The 24222-nt window shown below is 39.1% G+C and overlaps 1 protein-coding gene across 2 annotated transcripts in view; it reads left to right on the plus strand.

Moving 5' to 3' along the window:
- GABRG3 (gamma-aminobutyric acid type A receptor subunit gamma3) overlaps positions 1-24222 on the plus strand; it is a 734373-nt gene that overhangs the window by 41937 nt on the left and 668214 nt on the right. For both annotated transcript variants that reach the window (XM_042988303.1, XM_042988304.1), the window contains exon 3: positions 20979-21046. In XM_042988303.1, the coding sequence (XP_042844237.1) occupies positions 20979-21046 (68 nt within the window). The remainder of the gene's footprint in view (positions 1-20978; positions 21047-24222) is intronic.

The following is a 24222-nucleotide window of genomic DNA, read 5'->3' on the forward strand; positions in this document are numbered from 1 at the left end:
GAGTTTGGAAACTTTCCTTCCACTTCTTTCTTTCTTTTTTTTTTCTTTAAGTTTATTTATTTATTTTAAGAGACAGTGGGAAAGCATGTGAGTGAGAATGGGGGAGGGACAGAAAGTGAGGGAGAGAGAAAATCCTAAACAGGCTCTGTGATGTCAACACAGAGCCTGATGCAGAGCTGGATCCCACAAACCATATCACCCTGACCTGCGCCGAAAACAAGAGTCAGATGTTTAACCAACTGAGCTACCCCAGTGCCTCTCCCTCCATTTCCATTTTTTTGAACAGTTTAAGAAGAATAGGTATTAAGTTTTCTTTAAATGTCTGGTAGAATTCCCTTAGGAAGCCATCTGGCCCAGGACTCTTGTTGGGATTTTTGATGGTTGATTCAATTTCTTTGCTAGTTATGGGTCTGTTCAAATTTTCTGTGAGTTTCTAAGACTTCGTCTATTTCTTCCAGAATCCCCAGTTTGTTGGCATATAATCTTTCATAGTGTTCTCTTATAATTGTTTGTGTCTTTGTGATGTTGGTTTTGATCTCATTCATTCATTATTTTATCTATTTGGGTCCTCTCTCTGTTCTTTTTGGTAAGTCTGACTAGGGGTTTATCAATTTTGGTTACTCTTTCAAAGAACCAGGATTTAGTTTTATTGGTCTATTTTACTGTTGTTTTTGTTTGTTTTTATATCATTTATTTCTGCCCTAATCTTTATGATTTCCCTTCTACCGGGCTTAATCTTTATTTGCTACTCCTTTTCTAACTCCTTTAGGTGTAAGGTTAGGTTGTGTATTTGGGACCATTCTTGCTTCTTGGGACAGGCCTTAATTTCTTTTTTTTTTTCCAATATATGAAATTTATTGTCAAATTGGTTTCCATACAACACCCAGTGCTCATCCCAAAAGGTGCCCTCCTCAATACCCATCACCCACCCTCCCCTCCCTCCTACCTCCCATCAACCCTCAGTTTGTTCTCAGTTTTTAAGAGTCTCTTATGTTTTGGCTCTCTCCTACTCTAACCTCTTTTTTTTTTCTTCCCCTCCCCCATGGGTTTCTGTTAAGTTTCTCAGGATCCACATAAGAGTGAAAACATATGGTATCTGTCTTTCTCTGTATGGCTTATTTCACTTAGCATTACACTCTCCAGTTCCACGTTGCTACAAAGGACCATATTTCGTTCTTGTTCATTGCCATGTAGTACTATAATTGTGTATATAAACCACAATTTCATTATCCATTCATCAGTTGAAGGACATTTAGGCTTTTTCCATAATTTGGCTATTGTTGAGAGTGCTGCTATAAACATCAGGGTACAAGTGATCCTATGCATCAGTACTCCTGTATCCCTTGGGTAAATTCCTAGCAGTGCTATTGCTGGGTCATAGGGTAGGTCTATTTTTAATTTTCTGAGGAACCTCCACACTGATTTCCAGAGTGGCTGCACCAATTTGCATTCCCACCAACAGTGCAAGAGGGTTCCCGTTTCTCCACATCATCTCCAGCATCTATAGTCTCCTGATTTGTTCATTTTGGCCACTCTGACTGGCGTGAGGTGATATCTGAGTGTGGTTTTGATTTGTATTTCCCTGATAAGGAGCGACGTTGAGCATCTTTTCATGTGCCTGTTGGCCATCCAGATGTCTTCTTTAGAGAAGTGTTTATTCATGTTTTCTGCCCATTTTTTCACTGGGTTATTTGTTTTTCTGGGGTGGAGTTTGGTGAGCTCTTTATAGATTTTGGATACTAGCCCTTTGTCCGATATGTCATTTGCAAATATCTTTTCCCATTCTGTTGGTTGCCTTTTAGTTTTGTTGGTTGTTTCCTTTGCCGTGCAGAAGCTTTTTATCTCATAAGGTCCAGATAATTCATTTTTGCATTTAATTCCCTTGCCTTAGGGGATGTTTCAAGTAAGAGATTGCTACGGCTGAGGTCAGAGAGGTCTTTTCCTGCTTTCTCCTCTAAGGTTTTGATGGTTTCCTGTCTCACATTCAGGTCCTTTATCCATTTTGAGTTTGTTTTTGTGAATGGTGTGAGAAAGTGGTCTAGTTTCAACCTTCTGCATGTTGCTGTCCAGTTCTCCCAGCACCATTTGTTAAAGAGATTGTCTTTTTTCCATTGGATGTTCTTTCCTGCTTTGTCAAAGATGAGTTGGCCATACGTTTGTGGGTCTAGTTCTGGGGTTTCTATTCTATTCCTTTGGTCTATGTGTCTGTTTTTGTGCCAATACCATGCTGTCTTGATGATGACAGCTTTGTAGTAGAGGCTAAAGTCTGGGATTGTGATGCCTCCTGCTTTGGTCTTCTTCTTATTCTTCAAAATTTCTTTGGCTATTCGGGGCCTTTTGTGGTTCCATATGAATTTTAGGATTGCTTGTTCTAGTTTCGAGAAGAATGCTGGTGCAATTTTGATTGGGATTGCATTGAATGTGTAGATAGCTTTGGGTAGTATTGACATTTTGACAATATTTATTCTTCCAATCCATGAGCAGGGAATGTCTTTCCATTTCTTTATATCTTCTTCAATTACCTTCATAAGCTTTCTATAGTTTTCAGCATACAGATCTTTTACATCTTTGGTTAGATTTATCCCTAGGTATTTTATGCTTCTTGGTGCAATTGTGAATGGGATCAGTTTCTTTATTTGTCTTTCTGTTGCTTCATTGTTAGTGTATAAGAATGCAACTGATCTGTACATTGATTTTGTATCCTGCAACTTTGCTGAATTCATGTATCAGTTCTAGCAGACTTTTGGTGGAGTCTATCGGATTTTCCATGTATAATATGTCATCTGCAGAAAGCGAAAGCTTGACTTCATCTTTGCCAATTTGGATGCCTTTGATTTCCTTTTGTTGTCTGATTGCTGATGCTAGAACTTCCAACACTATGTTAAACAACAGCAGTGAGAGTGGGCATCCCTGTCGTGTTCCTGATCTCAGGGAGAAAGCTCTCAGTTTTTCCCCTTTGAGGATGATGTTAGCTGTGGGCTTTTCATAAATGGCTTTTATGATGTTTAAGTATGTTCCTTCTATCCCGACTTTCTCAAGGTTTTTATTAAGAAAGGGTACTGAATTTTGTCAAAGGCCTTTTCTGCATCGATTGACAGGATCATATGGTTCTTATCTTTTCTTTTATTAATGTGATGTATCACGTTAATTGATTTGCGAATGTTGAACCAGCCCTGCATCCCAGGAATGAATCCCACTTGATCATGGTGAATAATTCTTTTTATATGCTGTTGACTTCTATTTGCTAGTATCTTATTGAGAATTTTTGCATCCATACTCATCAGGGATATTGGCCTGTAGTTCTCTTTTTTTTACTGGGTCTCTGGTTTAGGAATCAAAGTAATACTGGCTTCTTAGAATGAGTCTGGAAGTTTTCCTTCCCTTTCTATTTCTTGGAAAAACTTGAGAAGGATAGGTATTATCTCTGCTTTAAACGTCTGGTACAACTCCCCTGGGAAGCCATCTGGTCCTGGTCTCTTATTTGTTGGGAGATTTTTGATAACCGATTCAATTTCTTCGTTGGTTATGGATCTGTTCAAGCTTTCTATTTCCTCCTGATTGAGTTTTGGAAGAGTGTGGGTGTTTAGGAATTTGTCCATTTCTTCCAGGTTGTCCAGTTTGTTGGCATATAATTTTTCATAGTATTTCCTGATAATTGCTTGTATCTCTGAGGGACTGGTTGTAATAATTCCATTTTCATTCATGAATGTATCTATATGCGTCATCTCCCTTTTCTTTTTGAGATGCCTGGCTAGAGGTTTGTCAATTTTGTTTATTTTTTCAAAAAAACAACTCTTGGTTTCGTTGATCTGCCCTACAGTTTTTTTAGATTCTATATTGTTTATTTCTGCTCTGATCTTTATTATTTCTCTTCTTCAGCTGGGTTTAGGCTGCCTTTGCTGTTCTGCTTCTATTTCCTTTAGGTGTGCTGTTACATTTTGTATGTGGAATTTTTCTTGTTTTTTGAGATAGGCCTGGATTGCAATGTATTTTCCTCTCAGGACTGCCTTCGCTGCATCCCAAAGTGTTTGGAGTGTTGTATTTTCATTTTCGTTTGTTTCCATATATTTTTTAATTTCTTCTCTAATTGTCTGGTTGAGCCATTCATTCTTTAGTAGGGTGTTCTTTAACCTCCATGCTTTTGGAGGTTTTCCAGACTTTTTCCTGTGGTTGATTTCAAGCTTCATAGCATTGTGGTCTGAAAGTGTGCATGGTATGATCTCAATTCTCGTATACTTATGAAGGGCTGTTTTGTAACCCAGTATGTGACCTATTTTGGAAAGTGTTCCATGTGCACTCGAGAAGAAAGTATATTCTTTTGCTTTGGGATGCAGAATTCTAAATATATCTGTCAAGTCCATCTGATCCAATGTATCATTCAGGGCCCTTGTTTCTTTATTGACCGTGTGTCTAGATGATCTATCCATTTCTGTAAGTGGACTGTTAAAGTCCCCTGCAATTACCACATTCTTATCAATAAGGTTGCTTATGTTTGTCAGTAATTGTTTTATATATTTGGGGGATCCTGTATTCAGCGCATAGACATTTATAATTGTTAGCTCTTCCTGATGGATAGACCCTGTAATTATTATATAATGCCCTTCTTCATCTCTTGTTACAGCCTTTAATTTAAAGACTAGTTTGTCTGATATAAGTATGGCTACTCAAGCTTTCTTTTGGCTTCCAGTAGCATGATAAATAGTTCTCCGTCCCCTCACTTTCAATATGAAGGTGTCCTCAGGTCTAAAATGAGTCTCTTGTAGACAGCAAATAGGTGTGTCTTGGTTTTTTTATCCATTCTGATACCCTATGTCTTTTGGTTGGTGCATTTAGTCCATTTACGTTCAGTGTTATTATGGAAAGATATCGGTTTAGAGTCATTGTGATGTCTGTAGGTTTCAGGCTTGTAGCGATGTCTCTGGTACTTTGTCTCACAGGATCCCCCTTAGGACCTCTTGTAGGGCTGGTTTAGTGGTGATGAATTCCTTCAGTTTTTGTTTGGGAAGATCTTTATCTCTCCTTCTAGTCTAAAGAGAGACTTGCAGGATAAAGGATTCTTGGCTGCATATTTTTTTCTGTTCATCACATGGAAGATTTCCTGCCATTCCTTTCTGGCCTGCCAAGTTTCAGTAGAGAGATCGGTCACGAGTCTTATAGGTCTTCCTTTATATGTTAGAGCTTGTTTATCCCTTGCTGCTTTCAGAATTTTCTCTTTATCCTTGTATTTTGCCAGTTTCACTATGATATGTCATGCAGAAGATCGATTCAAGTTATAACTAAAGGGAGTTCTCTGTGCCTCTTGGATTTCAATGCCTTTTTCCTTCCCCAGATCAGGAAAGTTCTCAGCTATGATTTCTTCAAGTACCCCTTCAGCACCTTTCCCTCCCTCTTCCTCCTCTGGGATACCAATTATGCGTATATTATTTATTTTTAGTGTATTACTTAGTTCTCTAATTTTCCCCTCATACTCCTGGATTTTTTTATCTCTCTTTTTCTCAGCTTTCTCTTTTTCCTTAATTTTATCTTCTATTTCACCTATTCTCTCCTCTGCCTCTTCAATCCGAGCCATGGTCGTTTCCATTTTATTTTGCAGCTCGTTTACAGCATTTTTTAACTCCTCCTGACTGTTCCTAAGTCCCTTGATCTCTGTAGCAATAGATTCTCTGCTGTCCTCTATACTGTTTTCAAGCCCAGCGATTAATTTTATGACTATTATTCTACATTCACTTTCTGTTATATTGTTTAAATCCTTTTTGATCAGTTTGTTAGCTGTTGTTATTTCCTGGAGATTCTTTTGAGGGGAATTCTTCCTTTTCATCATTTAGGATAGTCCCTGGAGTGGTGGGGAACTGCAGGTCACTTCCCCTGTGCTGTCTTGAATAACTTGCATTGGTGGGCGAGGCCGCAGTCAGACCTGATGTCTGCCCCCAGCCCACCGCTGGGGCCACAGTCAGACTCGTGTGTACCTTCTCTTACCCTCTCCAAGGGGCGGGATTCACTGTGGGGTGGCGTGGCCTGTCTGGGCTACTTGCACACTGCCAGGCTTGTGGTGCTGGGGATCTGGCTATTAGCTGTGTTGGATCGGCAAGGTGAACTGGGGTGGGAGGGGCAAGCCAGCTCGCTCACCTTTCTGTGATCTGCTTTGGGAGGGGCCCTGCGGAAGCGGGAGGGAGTCAGACCTGCTGCCGGAGGGATGGATCCGCAGAAGCACAACGCTGGGTGTTTGCAAGTTGCAAGCAAGTTCCCTGGCAGGAACTGGTTCCCTTTGGTGTTTTGTCTGGGGCATGGGCAAGGGAGATGGCGCTGGTGAGCGCCTTTGTTCCCCGCCAAACTGATCTCTGTCATCCAGGGCTCAACAACTCTCCCTCCGTTGTCCTCCAGCCTTCCTGCTCTCTGAGCAGAGCTGTTAACTTATAACCTTCCAGATATTAAGTCCTGCTTGCTGTCAGAACACACTCAGTCTGGCCCCTCCACTTTTGCAAGCCAGACTCCGGGTCTCTGCTTGGCCGGCAGGCTGCCCCTCCACCCCGTCTTCCTCCCGCCAGTCTGTGTAGCGCCCACCGCCTCTCCGCCTTTCCTACCCTCTTCCGTGGGCCTCTCGTCTGCACTTGGCTCCAGAGAATCCTTTCTGCTAGTCTTCTGGTGGTTTTCTGGGTTATTAAGGCAGGTGTAGGTGGAATCTAAGTGATCAGCAGGACACGGTGAGCCCAGCGTCCTCCTACGCCGCCATCTTCCTTTATCGACCTGTCTTTGCATGTTTTGTGTAGCTTATTATGTTTCCTGCACTTGAGAGTACTGCTATATTAAAAAGGGGTCTGGGGCGCCTGGGTGGCTCAGTCAGTTGAGCCTCTGACTTCGGCTCAGGTCATGATCTTGCACTCTGTGAGTTTTAGCCCCACGTCAAGGTCTGTGCTGACAGCTCAGAGCCTGGAGCCTGCTTCGGATTCTGTGTCTCCTTCTCTCTCTGCCCCTCCACGTCTCATGCTCTCTCTCGCTCTCTCTCTCTCTCTCTCTCAAAAATAAATAAATATTAAAACATTAAAAGAAAAAAAAAAAAGGAGTCTTACACTGTTCAGGGCCTGACACTTCAGGAAGTGTTTTTGGTGTATGCTCTGTGCAATCAGCTGTTGTGTTTTGGCTGCTGTCAGTCCTCTGCAGAGCTCCTCCTTGTCTAAGTGGGGTCCTTGAAATAGGTGTGCTTTGATTTGCTTGTTGAAGTAAGTCTGGGAAAATAAAAGGGGAAAAACCAGATCCCTCCCCGTGCCCAAAAAAAAAAAAAAAAAGAATAAAGGAAAGGGAAAAAAAAAAACCCAGAGAAACAAAAACTATCAGGTTGATTCCTAAGGAAAAAAAAAAAGGAAAAAGAAAATGAAGAAAAGGAAAAAATACGTAAAAACAAAGAATAAAACAGCCCGATCTAAAGAAAAGATAAAACGAAATAAATAAAACAAACAACAAACTATGAGCCTGGTTCCATAAGAAACACAGAAAGAAAAAAAAAAAAAACAAATAAAGTAAGCCTGGTCCTATTTCCACCAGAACTACAAGTGACTCTTTAAAGCGCTGGAGTTTCAGAACACTTGGTGCAAGCACAGGGCTGCCTATGCTGGTCTTCCTGAGGAGCAGCCTGCTTCCCTTGCTCAGTTAGTCTTGCTTCAGTAAATAAATAGTTTGGGGGAAGGGGGCAGGGGGAAGGTTTGGTGCAAGCACCTCCACTGGTGGCTGCTGTGCTGCTCTCTGAAATCCATGGCATTTGTGTCAAGGCATAAATAGCATCATCCCAATCTCTTGTCCCCAGAGGGGGATCTCACACTCCCCACTGTTCAAGCAGCCTTCACAGAATAGCAAGGGCAGTTAGCTTACTCTGTGCCACAACTTTCCTGTGTTTTTTCTTTGGTGCATGGCTGGAATTAAAAATAAGATGTCTTAAAGGACCAGGCACTATGTGTATCTGTACCCCCCCTCCTCTAGGTTAAAGCCTCTCCATGCCATGTCTGAAGTCCTTTGTTCCTGAAAAACAGTAGCCATGCCTGCAAAGTGCACAGAATCTATGGTGTAGCACTGCTAAAAGCAGCAAATGTTATATTTGCTCTGGGTGCACCTCCGCCCCCTTCTAATGAAAGGCCTTTTGCTGACCCCTTCAGGGTCTTTTGCCTTTGGGGAGGCAATATGCCCTCTTTCAAAAGTAGTACAGGAAGGGCAATGTTCTTTCTGAGTGTGCCCCAGAGATCCCTACACCATGCTATGTACTCCAGGTCCAGCTCTTTCCTCCCTAGGAGTGCATGCCACAGCTCTGCTCTAGAGAAAATTGCGTACTTCCAAAACCTCAGAGTTTGAGCTCCAACTGCTGTTTGAAAAAAAAAAAATCTGCTGCACTCAGAACTTCTAGGTCCCCAATGTGTGGTCCAGAGAAGTTTTCCTCTTATGTGAACCTATGATGTACTTTCTCAACCCTTCTCTTTTTCTCTCCCTCCTGTCTCTGCACAAAAAGGGCTCCTTCCCCTCTGGGGCACCACCATTTTGCTCTCCCCCAGTTCACTTCCACACACCTCACACCTGCCACCCCTCCCTAGTTTTTCTTTTTCTAGTTCCTTGAGATGCATAATTAGGTTATTCATTTAAAATCTTCCTTTTTTTTTTTTAACATAAGTATTTACCAGTATAAAGTCTCTCCTCAGTACTACTTCCACTGTATCCCATAAGCTTTGGTATGTTGTATTCTTGTTTCCATTTGTTTCCAGATATTTTTAAATTCCCTGTGATTTCTTCTTTGACCCATTGATTGTTTAAGAGTGAGATGTTTAATTTCCACATATGTGCGTATTCTTCTATTTTCCTTCTTATAGTGAATCCTAGTTTCATTCCATTGTAGTCAGAGAAGATAGTGTGTATGTATGATTTCAATCTTCTTAAAATTAAGACTTGTTTTGTGGCCTGCCATGTAGTCTGTCTTGAAGAATATTCTGTAACATCTGAGAGTAATGTGTATTCTGCTGTTGTCGTATGGAGGGTTTTGTATGTAACTGTTAGGTGCAAGTGGTCTATAGTTTTTTCAAATCTGGTTCCTTACTGATCTTCTGCCTGGTTGTTTCTCTATAAATGAAAGTAGGGTGCTGAATCTTCTACTCATGTGTGGCTGTCTATTTTTTCCTTCAGTTCTGCCAATATTTGTTTTATGTACTTGGGAGTTCTAATAATTAGGTGCATATATTTTTATATCTTCCTGGTGAATTGGCCCTTTTGTCATTATGTAATGATGTTCTTTGTTTCTTGTGACACGTTTGGTCTTAAAGTTTCTTTCATCTGATATAAACATGGAATACATTTTTTCATCCTTCACTTTTAGCCTATGTGTGTTCTTAGATCTAGTGTGAGTCTCTTGTAGACAGCAAGTTGGGTATTGTTTTTTTAATCATTGAGCCAATCTGTGTTGGTGTCTTTTAATTGAGGCATTTAATCCATTTACTCTTAAAGTAATTGTCAGTATGGAGGGACTTCTATTGCCATTTTAGTGTTTTCTGTATGTCTTGCACCTTTTTGTCCCTCTTTTCCTCCTGCTATATTCTTTCATTATCATTTATTTAGTTTTTGTAGTGACATATTTTGATTCCCTTCTCACTTTCTTTTGTTTATATTCTATAAGATATTTTCTTTGTGGGTACTATCATATTAAACATCGTAAAGTTATAATAATCTATGTTAAATTGATAACAGCTTCAATTGCATATAAAAATTCAACTTCTTTACATCTCTATACCCCCTGAAAACTTTATGCTTTTTTTAAAAATGTTTATTCATTTATTTTTGAGAGAGAGAGAGACAGAGCACGAGCAGGGGAGGAGCAGAGAGAGAGAAGGAGACATAGAACCTGAAACAGGCTCCAGGCTCTGAGCTGTCAGCACAGAGCCCGATGGAGAGCCCCAAGTCACAAACAGTGAGATCATGACCTAAGCCGAACCCAGACGCTCAACCGACTGAGCCACCCAGGAGCCCCAAACTTTGTGCTTTTGATGACATAAATTACTTCTTTTTATATTGTGTATTCATTAACATAGATTTATAGTGAATTTTTACTTTTTTAAAAAATTCTCTATCATATTTAAAACCGATTTTTATACCTATATTAGAGTACCACAGGTTTCTGTGGCATATCTATATCTATATCCTATCTATCTATATCTATCTATATCTATATATACATATATACATATGTGTGTATATATATATGTATATATATATATATGGTTTTGTGTTGCTATTTATTACCTTTTTGCTTTAACCTGAAGGACTGCCTTCAGCATTTTTCTAGGGCAGATCTAGTGATAACAAACTTCTTTAGCTTTTGTTTACCTGGGAGTCTTAATTTCTCCTTCATTTTCGAAGGACAGTTTTGCCAGACATAGTATTCTTTTTTTTTATTATATGAAATTTATTGTCAAATTGGCTTCCATACAACACCCAGTGCTCATCCCAAAAGATGCCCTCTTCAATACCCATCACCCACCCTCCCCTCCATCCCACCCCCTATCAACCCTCAGTTTGTTCTCAGTTTTTAAGAGTCTCTTATGCTTTGGCTCTCTCCCACTCTGACCTCGTTTTTTTTTTTTTTTTCTTCCCCTCCCCATGGGTTTTGTTAAGTTTCTCAGGTTCCACATAAGAATGAAAACATGGTATCTGTCTTTCTCTGTATGGTTTATTTCGCTTAGCATCACACTCTCCAGTTCCATCCACGTTGCTACAAAGGGCCATATTTCATTCTTTCTCATTGCCACATAGTACTCCATTGTATATATAAACCACAATTAAGACATAATATTCTTGACTGACAGTTTTATCTTTCAGCTCTTTGAATATATCATCCTTTACCACCTAGCCATCAAAGTTCCTGCTGAGAAGTCCAATAATGAGCTAATGGGGGCCTCCTTATATGTGATGAGTCACTTTTCTCTTTCTGTTTATAGGATTCTCTCTCTGTGATTTTTGAGTTTGGTAATGATGTGTATCTGTGTAGATCTCTTAAGATTATCCTACTTGGAGTTCCTTAAGCTTCTTGAATTTGTATGTCCATATATCTCCTCCAAATTGGGACATTTTTGGCCATAATTTCTTCAAATAGGCTCTGCACTTTTCTTTGTTTCTTCTCCTTCTGGAACTTCCATATGCATATGTTGTTCTGCTTGATGGTATCTCATAAAGTCCTTAGGCTATCTTCATTTATTTTCTTTCTTTTTTTTTTTTCTTTTTGTCTTCCAGCTTGGTAATTTTACATGTCCTATCTTTGAGAATACTGAGTCTTTCTTCTGGTTGGTCAGGTCTGCTCCTGCATCCCTCAAGTGAAGTTTTTCAATTCAGTTACTATAATTTTCATCCCCAGAATTTTGGTTTGGTTTTTCTTCATAACTTCTGTATCTTTTTGATATTCTCATTTTGCTCACATACCATTTTTAAAATTTTATTTAGTTGTCTATCCGTGCTCTCTTCTTTCATTGAACATCCTTATGATGTTTTTTTGAATCCTTTGTTTGATTCCTGTTTGTTCCTTTGTTTATATTCCTGTTTCATTTCCTGGAGATTTAATATTTTTCTTTGAACGCTGTTTCTCTTGTTATCAATCACTTCTCTCAGTCTTTGTGGTCGGTTTCATACAAGGAAGACTTTCATCAGTCTTTCTGCCTAGAGATTCTGGAAACTTCTCAAGCCTAGTCTGGAGATACACCCTCCCTGAGCTTTTTCTTGTAATATAATTGAAGAGGTTTGCCAGTACCACCCATGAGCCCCCCACCCTCATGCCTCTGTGTCAGACTGTGGTACTAAAGCCTCTCCAGTACTGTAGCAAGCTAAGATACTGGAGCTCTACCTTAATGTCTTTGTGTGGTACTACAGATTTTGCTGATGGACCAAACCATATTGATGGCTCTTGTTCTTAGTAGTCCCCAACCTGGTGTCCACTTCTTGTCAGTGCTTAAATTCAGGCAAGACATAAAACGGGCCCTGGGAAGTTCCCCCAAAAGTCAAAATGTTGAATGTATGTTCCACCCTTCTTTTTCTCTCCCCAGTGAGAAATTGGGACCTGGGAGGTTTGTCTTATTATTTACTCTCAATGTTAGGGGGAGAGTCTCTAGTGATTGTGTGCCATGAATTTTCCTACTGGACTTCCATGTGGCTGATTTCAAGTTCACCTGTGGTGCAAGGACCTCTTAACTGGCTTCTGGATTTCTCACAAACATAGTTGTTAAGTTGGGTTCTTTGTGGGGGTAGGAGGATCTGGGGCTTCCTTATTGTCAGTCTTGCTGTTATCACTTTGTTATGCATTTTTAGGTACAATAAGATCTGTCACATACCATGCCTCCCAATCATTCTCAATCTTCTGACTGTTTAAAGATGCAATACATTGATTTTTCATATCTGTTATGGGCTAAAATTTCTGTTGGTTAATACAGTTTGATATTCCCAGTCAGGTAGTAGAAAGGACAAGGTGCTATCATGAAGAAAGTTGTTAAAATGTATCTTTCCTGTTATAACCAATTGAGTTCATGCTTGGAAGGAAAACTTGCTTCAAGTACTCAGTTACAGATGTAGAAAATGAACCCCAGAAAATTTAAATTATTTTTACAAGGTCATGTGGCTACTTCTGAGTCAAATTTATAAATTATTAGACTTTGCAGGTGACTTCCTAAGTTCCGTTATTTTTTATTTTAGTTTTGAAAAAGAGAGAGAGACAGAGAGAGAGAGAGCAGAGAAAAAGGGGGACAGAGAATCCCAAGCGGGATCCATTATGTCAGTGCAGAGCCTGACACAGGGTTCGATCTCATGAACCTTTGGGATCATGATCTGAACCAAGATCAAGAGTCAGATGCTTAACCAACTGAGCCACCCAGGCACCTCCCTAAATTCCTTTATATTCTTACCACCAGACTCTTTCAAGACATGAAAATGTAGATGCCAGTTTTGATTATCTACCCATTGTTGCTCTGAAGTTGTGGTTCTGAATTTTAATACCAGTACTCTTCATTCTTTTAAGAATATGAATTCCCTGTCTACTTTAGTAATGCATTTTTATATGAGTGTATACAAAAGCAGAATCTCACTGTTTGCCTTCTTCCATATTACTTCTCAGGTATGACCCAGGTCTGAGGTGATAACTATTTGGTCTTGATCATTTAACTCTTATTGGCCCACTTGGGATCATATACTTAAAGAGTGATAAAGAGGGGCGCCTGGGTGGCTCAGTCAGTTAAGCCGCCGACTTCGGCTCAGGTCATGATCTCGCAGTCCGTGAGTTCAAGCCCCGCGTCGGGCTCTGTGCTGACTGCTCAGAGCCTGGAGCCTGTTTCGGATTCTGTGTCTCCCTCTCTCTCTGACCCTCCCCCGTTCATGCTCTGTCTCTCTCTGTCTCAAAAATAAATAAACATTAAAAAAATTTTTTTTTAAATAAAAAAAAAAGAGTGATAAAGAAGTAAGCCTTTGGGATTGGCATCCAAAGTTCTGGGATTAGTGGAGATGGTATTAGCTCTAAACCTTATAATGAAAAGTCAGAACCAAGTTAACTGGCCAAGTAGGAACGCTGACAGAGCTGAAATGGGACCCACAATAGTGCTCTCAATTCTCCAATACTAACCTATGCCAAACATTTTTGAGTAGTCTTGACAAAACTGTAACAGTAATTAAATTTGCCCATTCTTTGCATCTGCTCTCCAAATCTCTTCACCATCTCTTCATAACCTAGTATTCTCCCAGCTAGAGAAAAGCATTTGAAAACACATCCCTACTGAGATGGTATAAATCGACATAATATATGCCTCAGAGGCGGTATTTGCATTTTAGGAAGAGCCTGGAAAGGTTATTTGTGATGATGATGATGATGATGATGATAAATGACTGAAGTCATTGTTACCCAGAATTCCTTTAAGCCTCATTACTAAAGTTAAGCCTCTGGGAAGTTGAGGGTGGAACTCTGAGATTTTGTTCCAGTGAGGCTGCAGAATCCTGGATGTCACCTCCTCAGTCATGTTTTAGCTGCCCATCTGTCAGATGGGAATGAGAATATTACATACTGATTAAATGCAAATGTTTATAACAATGTCACTTAATAAACATTAATGCTTTTGTCTGTGGGCATCAGCAGGAAGCGAGGCAGTACTTAAAGGGAAGTCAATGATGGTAGTGGGGGGTTCAGTCGACCTAATACATTGTTTTGCCTAGTGGTACTCTTGGTTCAGGTAAAAGAAGGAGGCAATAAATTAGAGGGGCTGACAGCAGATGAGTCCCCACTTTTTCCCCAAAGGCAGTGAAGATTGTAAGGAAGGTTCTCAGCTACTGGAAGAACTCTTCTATTTAAACCTCATGAGCATGAGTTGGTATTACTTACTTCTCTCTCTTTTTTAACTTATTTGCTGATATTTAAATATTTCTGTCAGCATATTTAAGCTTTTCATGAAAAAGTAGAATTTAAGTGAAAAGTGTGACTTTTAGACATAAATATTAGTTGAAAGGCAACAAATGCCAGATTTTAGCATTCTTTTCTGTGTCTAACTCCAAGCACCCCAGAAGCAATAGCAAACATATACTGAGCTCCTACTTTTACTTCACAACAGACTAACCACCTCCACCACGAATTAGGTTCTATCATCAGTTCATCTTGACACATAGTGGGACTGAGGCAGAGAGATGTTAAGATACTTTTCAACATTAAAGAACTGGTAAATGGCAGAGCCACTTTGTACAGCCAGGAAGCATGCTCTACTGGCTGTGTTGCTTTACATAGCACGTTTGCTCAGTGTCCTTTGGGGTCTCCATTCCTCCTCCCTCTTGCTGCCAGTCTGGGGCCAGCTCATGAAGGATTGCCTTCTGTGGAGAGCTATAATCACCTGGAGCCTCCCCCCACTCTGCAGTTTCTGTCCCTGTCAACACTTATTGGCCCTATATCCTGTCTCTTCTAATCTGTGTTTCTGTCATTGTCTATTTTCTTTCTTGTTTATGAATGAATATAAATGGTTTCATTTGTTTTCCCAGTGCCATTCTCAGCTTTTTCCTCTACCGGGGAGCTAATATAATTTCTGTTGTGACAGATGCCTATTTCCAGGATATCCTTGTCTTGGACAATCTTTTATAAGCTCTTGACTACTTGGTCTGGACTGTTGACTAATTGCATCAACCTGTGGTTGTCATCAGGTTCATAATTTAAAAATTACTCTTCCTGTTTCAGTTTTCAATCTGATGTGAACATTTAACACGTAAAATCCATTTAAAATAATAACTTAAAACCACAGTTTCAGGTACCATAGTTATCCAGTATTCAATGAGTACCTACTGTGTGCCAGGAACTACAGCAGAAGCTGTGGGAAGGGGTGAAGCTGAGTCATGTATAAATCCTTCTCTCCAAAGGCCAGTCCCCAGTGGGCATATTAAGGATGCTCATGACCTAAAAGTAGCAAGTGATCTAACAATATGGAGATTCAGAGAAAGGCTATACATCTTTTCCTCTCAGTTACTACATGAAAAAATAATTTTTCCTAAAAGACCCCATGCACTGATTCATAATTTGTATGGAACTATCTTTTATAAGAGATATTAATCAAATGACTCAAGCAAAACCAAATTATTATTATTACTGGTCCTTAGCTTCATTCCTTCTGGGGCTGATTCTCTGTCTTTAACCTTCCCCAGAAGAATTGACAACTGACTCACTGAAGGCCCATGAATTCACATTGCACCAAGCATACCTCCTTTGTTTTCACTATAATTTTTTTTTACTTTCTTCCCTATTTTTTTCTAAAGTAAAATAAGCTATCATAATTCTATAGTTTTATAGAGAAACTTTTGGGGGGTTTGAGGAGCCAGCTTGATACACCTTTCCATTTCCTCTTAAGAAAGTTAGGAGAAGAGGTGGAATCAGATCAGCCAGTCTGCCCTTACTTTGTAAGAGAAGCTCAGAGCTGACCTTATTTTGAGGGATGTTGCATACCTGATTTATTGAATGACATCAGTGCTCACCTCTGGGGGCCCAGGGCCAGAACAGTAACCACCAAATATGGCAAGCAGAAAGATGAAAGATATTTGTTAAGATTTATACATAACTGGGGAGCAGTAAACTGGTGGCAGATTACACAGAAATGTTTTTGTTACCTGTTTTTCAGGTTTGACATTTTAAACACCTGCTAGGAAGTACCCATTTATGATATAAATGAGGCCCCTTAACGGATAATTTTTTTGGAATTTTGGAAGTAAAATTTGATATATTTCTCTTTTCACAAGAGGGCTGATTTTGTTTAATAGGAATCTTGTACTATATTAGATGTGGTTTTGGATATCAAGGGTCAAAAAAATGGACTGTCTTGCACTGAAGCATAATGTATTTATGCTTCAGAGTTCCGTTTCTGTCCGCAATAAACAAGACAAAGAATCTGTTAACCTCCAGGCTGTAAGTAGCATTCTGAAGAGCAGAAGTCAGCCATGTGCCTCTAAGTCCATCAATGGACAGACCCACCCTGGCCCTACACTCTTCTTTTCACGAGGTCACTTTGACATGTGCCATTTATTGCCTGTGCATCTGGGTCATTTCTTCAGCTCCTAAGTGATAATTCTAGGATGCTTGTTTTAGCATGCAGAAGCCCCTGGTAGAGTGGAGAAAAATAAATGAACAAGTACATTCATTGGTTTTGTGACAGAGGCATGTAAAAGTACAGTCTACATTATTGCCCTTTGGGCCATGTAAATCTTTCAAGGTAATAAATGTGGCCGATGCTTGTCAAGGCTTAGTACATCTTTGCCATGTTCATTTATGCTGCACAATTTATGAGTTTGTGATTTGTCTCAAACATACTAATTCCAAATTTTTAGGAAATAATAATATCCAAATTTGTAAGGTGGAATTCAGATGAAGAATTGGAAAGTGAATCCATTTTTGGACAAACTGTATGAGACCCAGTAGCATCAGCCCTATTTTATACTCTTTTTCAATAGAATCTGCCCCTTTTCACTCAGAGAATCACCATCACCTCTCCCCTTTCTCCCCATTTCTGGCTTCTTTACCTCTGTGTAACTGTTCATCCTTCTACCAACTTAGAATGGTTACCAACCATACCAGAGCTTAATCTTTTATTTTTTTTTAATTGTGGTAAAATGAAGATAACATAAAATTTACTATTTTGACCACTTTTAAGTGTATGTTTAGTGGTCTTGTATACATTCACATTGTTTTGCAGCCATCACCAACGTCTATCTCCAGAATACTTTTCATCTTGCAGGACTGAAACTCTGCTCCCATTAAACACTAACTCCCCATTCCTCCTTCCCCCAGCCCTTAGCAACCACCATTCTGCTTTCTGTCTCTCTGAATTTTATTACTCCAAGTGCCTCATATAATTTGACTTATAAAGTGTCTGTATTTTTTTAAAAAATTAATGTTTATTTATTTTTGAGAAAGAGAGAGAAAGAGAGAGAGCAAGCGAATGGGGGAGGGGCAGACAAAGGGAGACACAGAATCCAAAACAGGGTCCAGGCTCTGAGCTGCCAGCACAGAGCCCAATGAGGGGCTCGAACCCATGATCAGGGCTCAGATCATGACCTGAGTGAAGTTGGGCGCTTAAACAACTGAGCCACCCACGTGCCCCTAGTCTGTCTTTTTCGACTGGCATATTTCACTTAGCAAAACATCCTCAATGTTCATCCACATGTCATTGTATTGTATATACATATACACATATATATACATATTTTAACTTTCTGAATATTATGATATTTTGATATCTTAAAAAACCTTTTTTGATTGAAGAGAGACTGCTCTTTTGGGACTAGCCAATTCTTAGAGATAACAAAGGGCCTAGCCAGGAGCATATCTTTGATATGCAAGCTAACCAATCCAGAGCCATACTTCCTCTCTCTGATCCTTACACTGCAGGAAACACTGTTCTTCTGCCTTAATCATCCCAGGACCATTACAGACCACAGGAAGTATTCAAACTAGTCAGTCCTACCTGTTTATCCTGCTCTCTGTCTTTCCCTTGGAAACCCTGTTTATGATCATGGCATAAGTGTCTTCTCCCTCTTCCTTGCCCTATCTTCTGTATCCTGACCACCGTGGTGTCTTTCCCATGTGGTCCTGAAAGGCATATCTCCTGTCTCTAAGACTTGTGAGTATAATAAACTTTGTTATTTGGAACCTCTTCTTTTGTGGCCACACATGGCTGACCATCACATAAAATAATACAAAACAGTCAGAATTTCCTTCCTTTTTAAGGCTGAATAATTTTCCATATGAATATACTACATTTGGTTTATCTATTTATCCCTTCCCAGGTACTTGGGTTGCTTTCACCTGTTGGCTTTTGTGAATAATGGTGCTATGAACATGGGTGTACAAATATATATTTGATGTTAAATCTTTGGAGAAGTAGAATTGCTGGGCAATGTAATTCTATGTTTATTTATTTATTTTTTAAGAACTGCCATGCTGTTTTCTACAGTGGCCGTATCATTTTACATCCCCTCAATGCACAAGAGTATCTTTTTCTGCATGTGCTTGCCACCACTTATTATATTCTTTTTTCAATGTTATCATCATAACGGATGTGAAGTGGTATCTCGTGGTTTTGATTTGCATTTCCCTAAGAACTAATGATGTTGAGCATCTTTCATGTGGTTAATGGCCATTTGTATATCTTTAGAGAAATGTCTAAGTCCTTTGACCATTTTTAAATTAGGTTTTTTGCTTATTTGTTGTTGAGTCATAGGATTTCTTTCTATGTTGTGGACATTAACCAATTATCAGGTATATGATTTGTAAATGTTCTCTCTAATTCTCTGGATTGCTTTTACACTCTGTTGACTGTGTCTGATACACAGAAGTTTAATTTTGATGTAGTTTTATTTATTTATTTATTTATTTATTTATTTATTTATTTATTGTTGCCTGTGCTTTTGGTGTCATACCCAAGAAATCATTGTCAACTGCAATGTCATGATCCTTTACCCTTATGTTTTCTTCTAAGAGTTTCATAGTTTTCAGTTTTCCCTTTAGGTTTTCGATCCATTTTAAGTTAATTTTTGTACATAGTGTAAGGTCTAACATCATTCTCTTTCATGCGGATATCCATTCTACCCAATAACATTTGTTGAAGAGACTGTCTTTTTCCCATTTAAATGATCTTGGTGCCCTTGTCAAAGTTAATTTGTCAGGGCCTAATCTTGAGCCTTTGAATTATAAACCTTGAGCCCACCTGTGATCTTTCCCAAGTGCCACTGTCAGAGCCATTTTCTTAAAAAGCTCCTTTTACTTTAGCATGGTGCTACTTTATAAGATCATTTGCTTCAAACAATTTCCCTGTTTTGTGTGCACATGTATGCGACCGTCCGTGTGTGTGTGTGTGTGTGTGTGTGTGTGTTTATTCCAAACTGTTATTCCTTGAAACCTTCATTGCACACTTAATACTCATTTGGCACTTCCCACTTCAAGTTGTTAAGGCTTTATGTCTGTAGGTCCTTTTTCATTTAATGAGATTAAGAGCTCTGGAAGCCTAAGCTCTAATACCATAAAACAACCAGAAAACTCTCTTGCAAAAAAGTAGGTTCTCAATGGACTGACTTAACACAGGCTTTTGTATGACATCACCAAAGGTTATGCAGTGTCTGGTGGAGACGGAAAACTTGCTGAATCCAATGAAGTTGAAAAAAGATGCTACTATTTGTAGTAGTTAACAAATCTCAGTCTAAAATGAAGAACAGTCATTTTATGAAATATAAACACTACATACATAATATATAGAATGGTGTTGGGTATTTTCCAAAATGCCAACAGCTTTTTGAAGCTAATATGACTTGCTTGTCCTGACAGATGTTAAGAGTGGTTGATGCAAACTCATAATCATTGTTTTCATTTTCATGGAGGCCCAGAAAACATGGCTTGGACTACATACTGCTGGATATGCAATTTAATGAGACTATGAGCTCAGAAGTGCCACTTACAATTTGAAAAGTAGAGTGAAGAAGTTCATTTGTGAATTATTAGTTATTTAGCAAAACTAAAGGAAGTTTATTGAAATGATTGCAGATACAAACAATCTTGTTTCCATTGAAGCAATTTGCTTCCTGTGCAAAGGTTTAGAGTCTTGTTCATATTCCTCTGGGGCAGAAATATTCTGAAATCGGGGCTGTCATTCCTTTTATCAGTTGCTAAATCCTGAGGAAAGAGAACCTCCTTATTTTCAGAAGTCATGAGCTCCTTACTCTTGCAATATCATTACTGGTCCCTACCAAGGAAAGAGAAATTGTTTTCTTTCAGGAGAAATGAAGCATTTTTACCTCTGATGCACAATGTTGGGTTACAGTCTCTCATCATATCCATTTTATGCCCTCGTAGTTGAAACTGTAATTCCTTGACTTACTAAAGTGTTGTTTTTAAGTTATAAGATTATAAATCTGTGATATGTGTACATGTCTTTAAGTTCTAACAATAACAATTATCAGTATTCATTATTCTTCCCTGATGCATGTACTCTCCAGATCTTTGCTTTGAGTCACTTTGTTTTAGATCATTAGCTAGGCAGTCAGGTGATGGATAAGGAACTGGAGCCATCCCAGATATTACTCATCACTGAGGTTTTGCTTTATAGGAAACTGACATTAAATTACGTAGGTAGTGTCTTTTGTTTTTATCATTTTATAGTTTTTTTTTTCCGTATAATCAGCTTAACAAATATTGCAGAATATCTTTATAATCATCTATTCCTGGCAAATTTCAGTGTATTAAATGTCCTTTTTTCCCAAGAGTTTATTAAATACAAGTAAGAATCTCTCATCCTTTGAGAATTTTAAAAAGGAAGACAGGGTTTGAATTGCAACTATAAGACAAATCCAAAAGAAAATCCATCCTTTTCCAACATACCCATGAGGTGTTAGCGCATGAGTCAAAGGAAGTTGAATACTGCTTTCCTCAGTCTCTCTGGCTCAAAGTGTTAACACACATGTATTTTTCTCCACAGTAAAACCGACCGTAATTGACGTTGACATCTATGTTAACAGCATCGGTCCTGTGTCATCAATAAACATGGTAAGAAGCTCTTTTCTGATCTGAGCACCTCCTCATCAGTTCTTGTTTACATTCTCATTGTGAGTTTCTGCTCGAGATTTATCATGCAGGTTTAAGCTCACAATTGAATTCTTAAGTCTATAGCACTAATTGATAGTTTAAAAACTGAAAATAATTTTAAAAAGTCAGAGTGGAGTTTATGACCCTAGTAGTGAGACATGGTGTTTAAAAGTACCTCATTTCCTACCTTGTCCACACATGTATTTATTGCACATAGATTTTCAGATGAGATTATTTGCAGTTATGCAGTCATTGATTATATCTTATTTCATTTATATTAGGGATGAATATAAATGGCAGCTTTTGACTTTTGGTCAGTTTTTCAGGACTTTTAGTGTTTTAGTGTTTTAGGACTTTAGTGTTTTGCTTTAGGAAAGCATCTGAGATTATCCAGTGCATACTTTTCTCTTCAGTTTGAACTATGTGGGTAAATAAATTATCTTTTTTTTTTTTTTTTTGAACAGGAGAAAGTATGAGGTCAAGTATGTGATTTCCTTGAGAGGGTATTTTCACAGACTTAGAGGCAAAATGAGCTCCAGAAGTAACTACAATGTGAAAGAAGGCTTTCCCTGTAAAAAAGTGCTTAGCTATGAGGAAAGTGTTGGGATGCTGAAATACATTAGTGTAAAAGTGTCCTGCAAGATGCTACAGGCCGTGGTGTGGTTCCCTAAGTGGTGTGCAGGGTTCTAAGACCACACATTTGCATTTGCGGACCCAGTGATTGCAGGAAATCTTGTATACTGGGGACCTTCTTTGTACTTCAGTGCTGCACACTGGCTCCTGGATTTGGGGGGTGAGGCTTCAGGGTGGGGGGATTGCCAAAATGCTGACTTAGATGCTGTCTTTTCATTGCAATGTTCTGTGGATGGAAATAATCCCTCCAGAATTAGTAGCAAAATCAGTTCTTTTCATTGCCAGATATTAAAAGTGTTCATTTTTTCTCTGATGATATAAAGTTTTCCATGTAGGGGTAAAATTATATTTATGGGTGACTCATTTAAAAAATGTGTCATCCATAAATTGGAGATGGGACACTGGCAAAGAGGTGAAGTGAATAAAAGATAATTCATTTTACACAGTCTATAGGCTACAGATTGTAAAATGTAAATCGTAAATGTAATATTTCCTTTCTTTTTTTTTTATTTTTTAATATATGAAATTTACTGTCAAATTGGTTTCCATACAACACCCAGTGCTCATCCCAAAAGGTGCCCTCCTCAATACCCATCACCCACCCTGCCCTCCCTCCCACCCTGCCCTCCCTCCCACCCCCCATCAACCCTTAGTTTGTTCTCAGTTTTTAACAGTCTCTTATGCTTTCTTTGATAAATAATTATTTAGTTGACTGCATAAAAAGTATAATAACTTCTTAGTTCATTTGTTTCTTATTCTGGAGTTTTATTTTCTTACATTAGTTCCACATTATTTATCACCCTTATGTCCAACCCTAATTTCTGTCTAATACTAAGAAAGAAGTGCCTCCATAGAGATAGAGTTACAAAATTATTTTAGAAGCAACTGCTTGCATTTGTATATCTTATGGATTTTCATGAACTCCTATAACTTTGAGATCTACTTTGTGCTCAGGATTAAGCTTTACTTTTGGAATTGATAGAAATTTCTGCCTGGAAGTCATAGGCTTCACAGGAGGAGGCTAAGTGACAATCACCTGCAGAATGCTATAAGGACTCTGCTAACTATAGGCAACCTCTTGGGAAAGCTGGCAGCCTTTGGAATAGATTTCTCTGATGAGGTCTCAATCTGAAACTTGATCGATAGACAGAGATTTGCCAAGTGGAATAGCATGGGGAGGTCCTCAGTAAAAGTCAGGAAGACGGGTGTGTGACCCGATTGGGGAATGAGGGGCTGGCATGTTATTTGAATGCCAAGGGAGCAGCGTGTGGGTAGGCAGCACCTTGGACCTACCTGGGACTGAGGCCCTGAAGCCTTTCTGAAGAGCTGGGCTTCATCCTTAGGTTTTCCTCAAATGGACCTTGGCATTTGGGAAGTGTGCAGACCCACTTTCATCTAAGTTATGTGTGGGTCATAATTCATGAGATTAGTTCATATCCAGCAATATGTCTAGTCAGACCCCTTTCTCCCTTTTAAAGAGAGACAGAGAGGAGTGCTTGGGTGGCTCAGTCAGTTAAGTGTCTGACTCTTGATTTCAGCTCAGGTCATGACCTTATGGTTGTGAGATTCTCTCTTCTTTCTCTCTCTCCCTCTGCCCCTTTCTCTCTCTCTCTCTCTCTCTCTCTCTCTCTCTGTCTTTGTCAAATAAATTAATTAATTAAATTAAAAATAAAAAAATTATCTTTAAAAATGAGAGAGAGAGAGAGAGAGAGAAAGTACCTGGCATAGAAATGACAATGATTTAAAATCATTATTTAAAATAATTTACTCTGACCCCTTCATCAAGGTGGGGGGAATGATCTTAAAATGGTATGAGGTGTTGTAAGACCTCCATCATCTGAGAAAAATAATGAGCATTAAAATAATATACATCCTGTGGCAGACAAACCAAAATACTGGTGTTAGATTTTTTTAACATTTACTTTTGAGAGACAGAAAGAGGCAGGGCATGAAGAGGGGAGGGAGAGAGAGAGAGAGAGGGAGACACAGAATCTGAAGCAGGCTCCAGGCTTTGAGCTGTTTGTTAGCACAGAGCCCGATGTGGGGCTCAAACCCACAAACTGCGAAACCATGACCTCAGCTGAAGGTGGACACTCAACTGACTGAGCCACACAGGCACCCCACCAGTGAGGAGATTGAGTAAAAAACTTTTCCAGTTAACACCCCCCCACCTTAAAAGATGCCCTGAATATCTTGAAAATTCATTGGTCCATTTGTTTTTTCTTTCCAGGAGGTGTGTCTACTGCAGTGAAAGGCTAGACCAATAAATGTCGGTTGCCTTTTATTTGTGAAAGTGAAGCAAGTGTCTAGGCAACAGTGGGCAAGATGAATGACAGGAAATGCATTGCTCTGGAAATAGGGACATGTTTATTATGGTCAGTTCTCAGAAGAGCTAGAGTTGTCTAGACTGACCCCCTGTCTGCTACCAAGAGGAATATTATTGTACTACTAACTTATGTCAGCTAAGCAAAGTGTAAGGCGTAGGCAAAGGTTTGTTACATAGA

The sequence above is a fragment of the Panthera tigris genome, chromosome B3, assembly GCF_018350195.1.
Source record: "Panthera tigris isolate Pti1 chromosome B3, P.tigris_Pti1_mat1.1, whole genome shotgun sequence".
Taxonomy (NCBI): domain Eukaryota; kingdom Metazoa; phylum Chordata; class Mammalia; order Carnivora; family Felidae; genus Panthera; species Panthera tigris.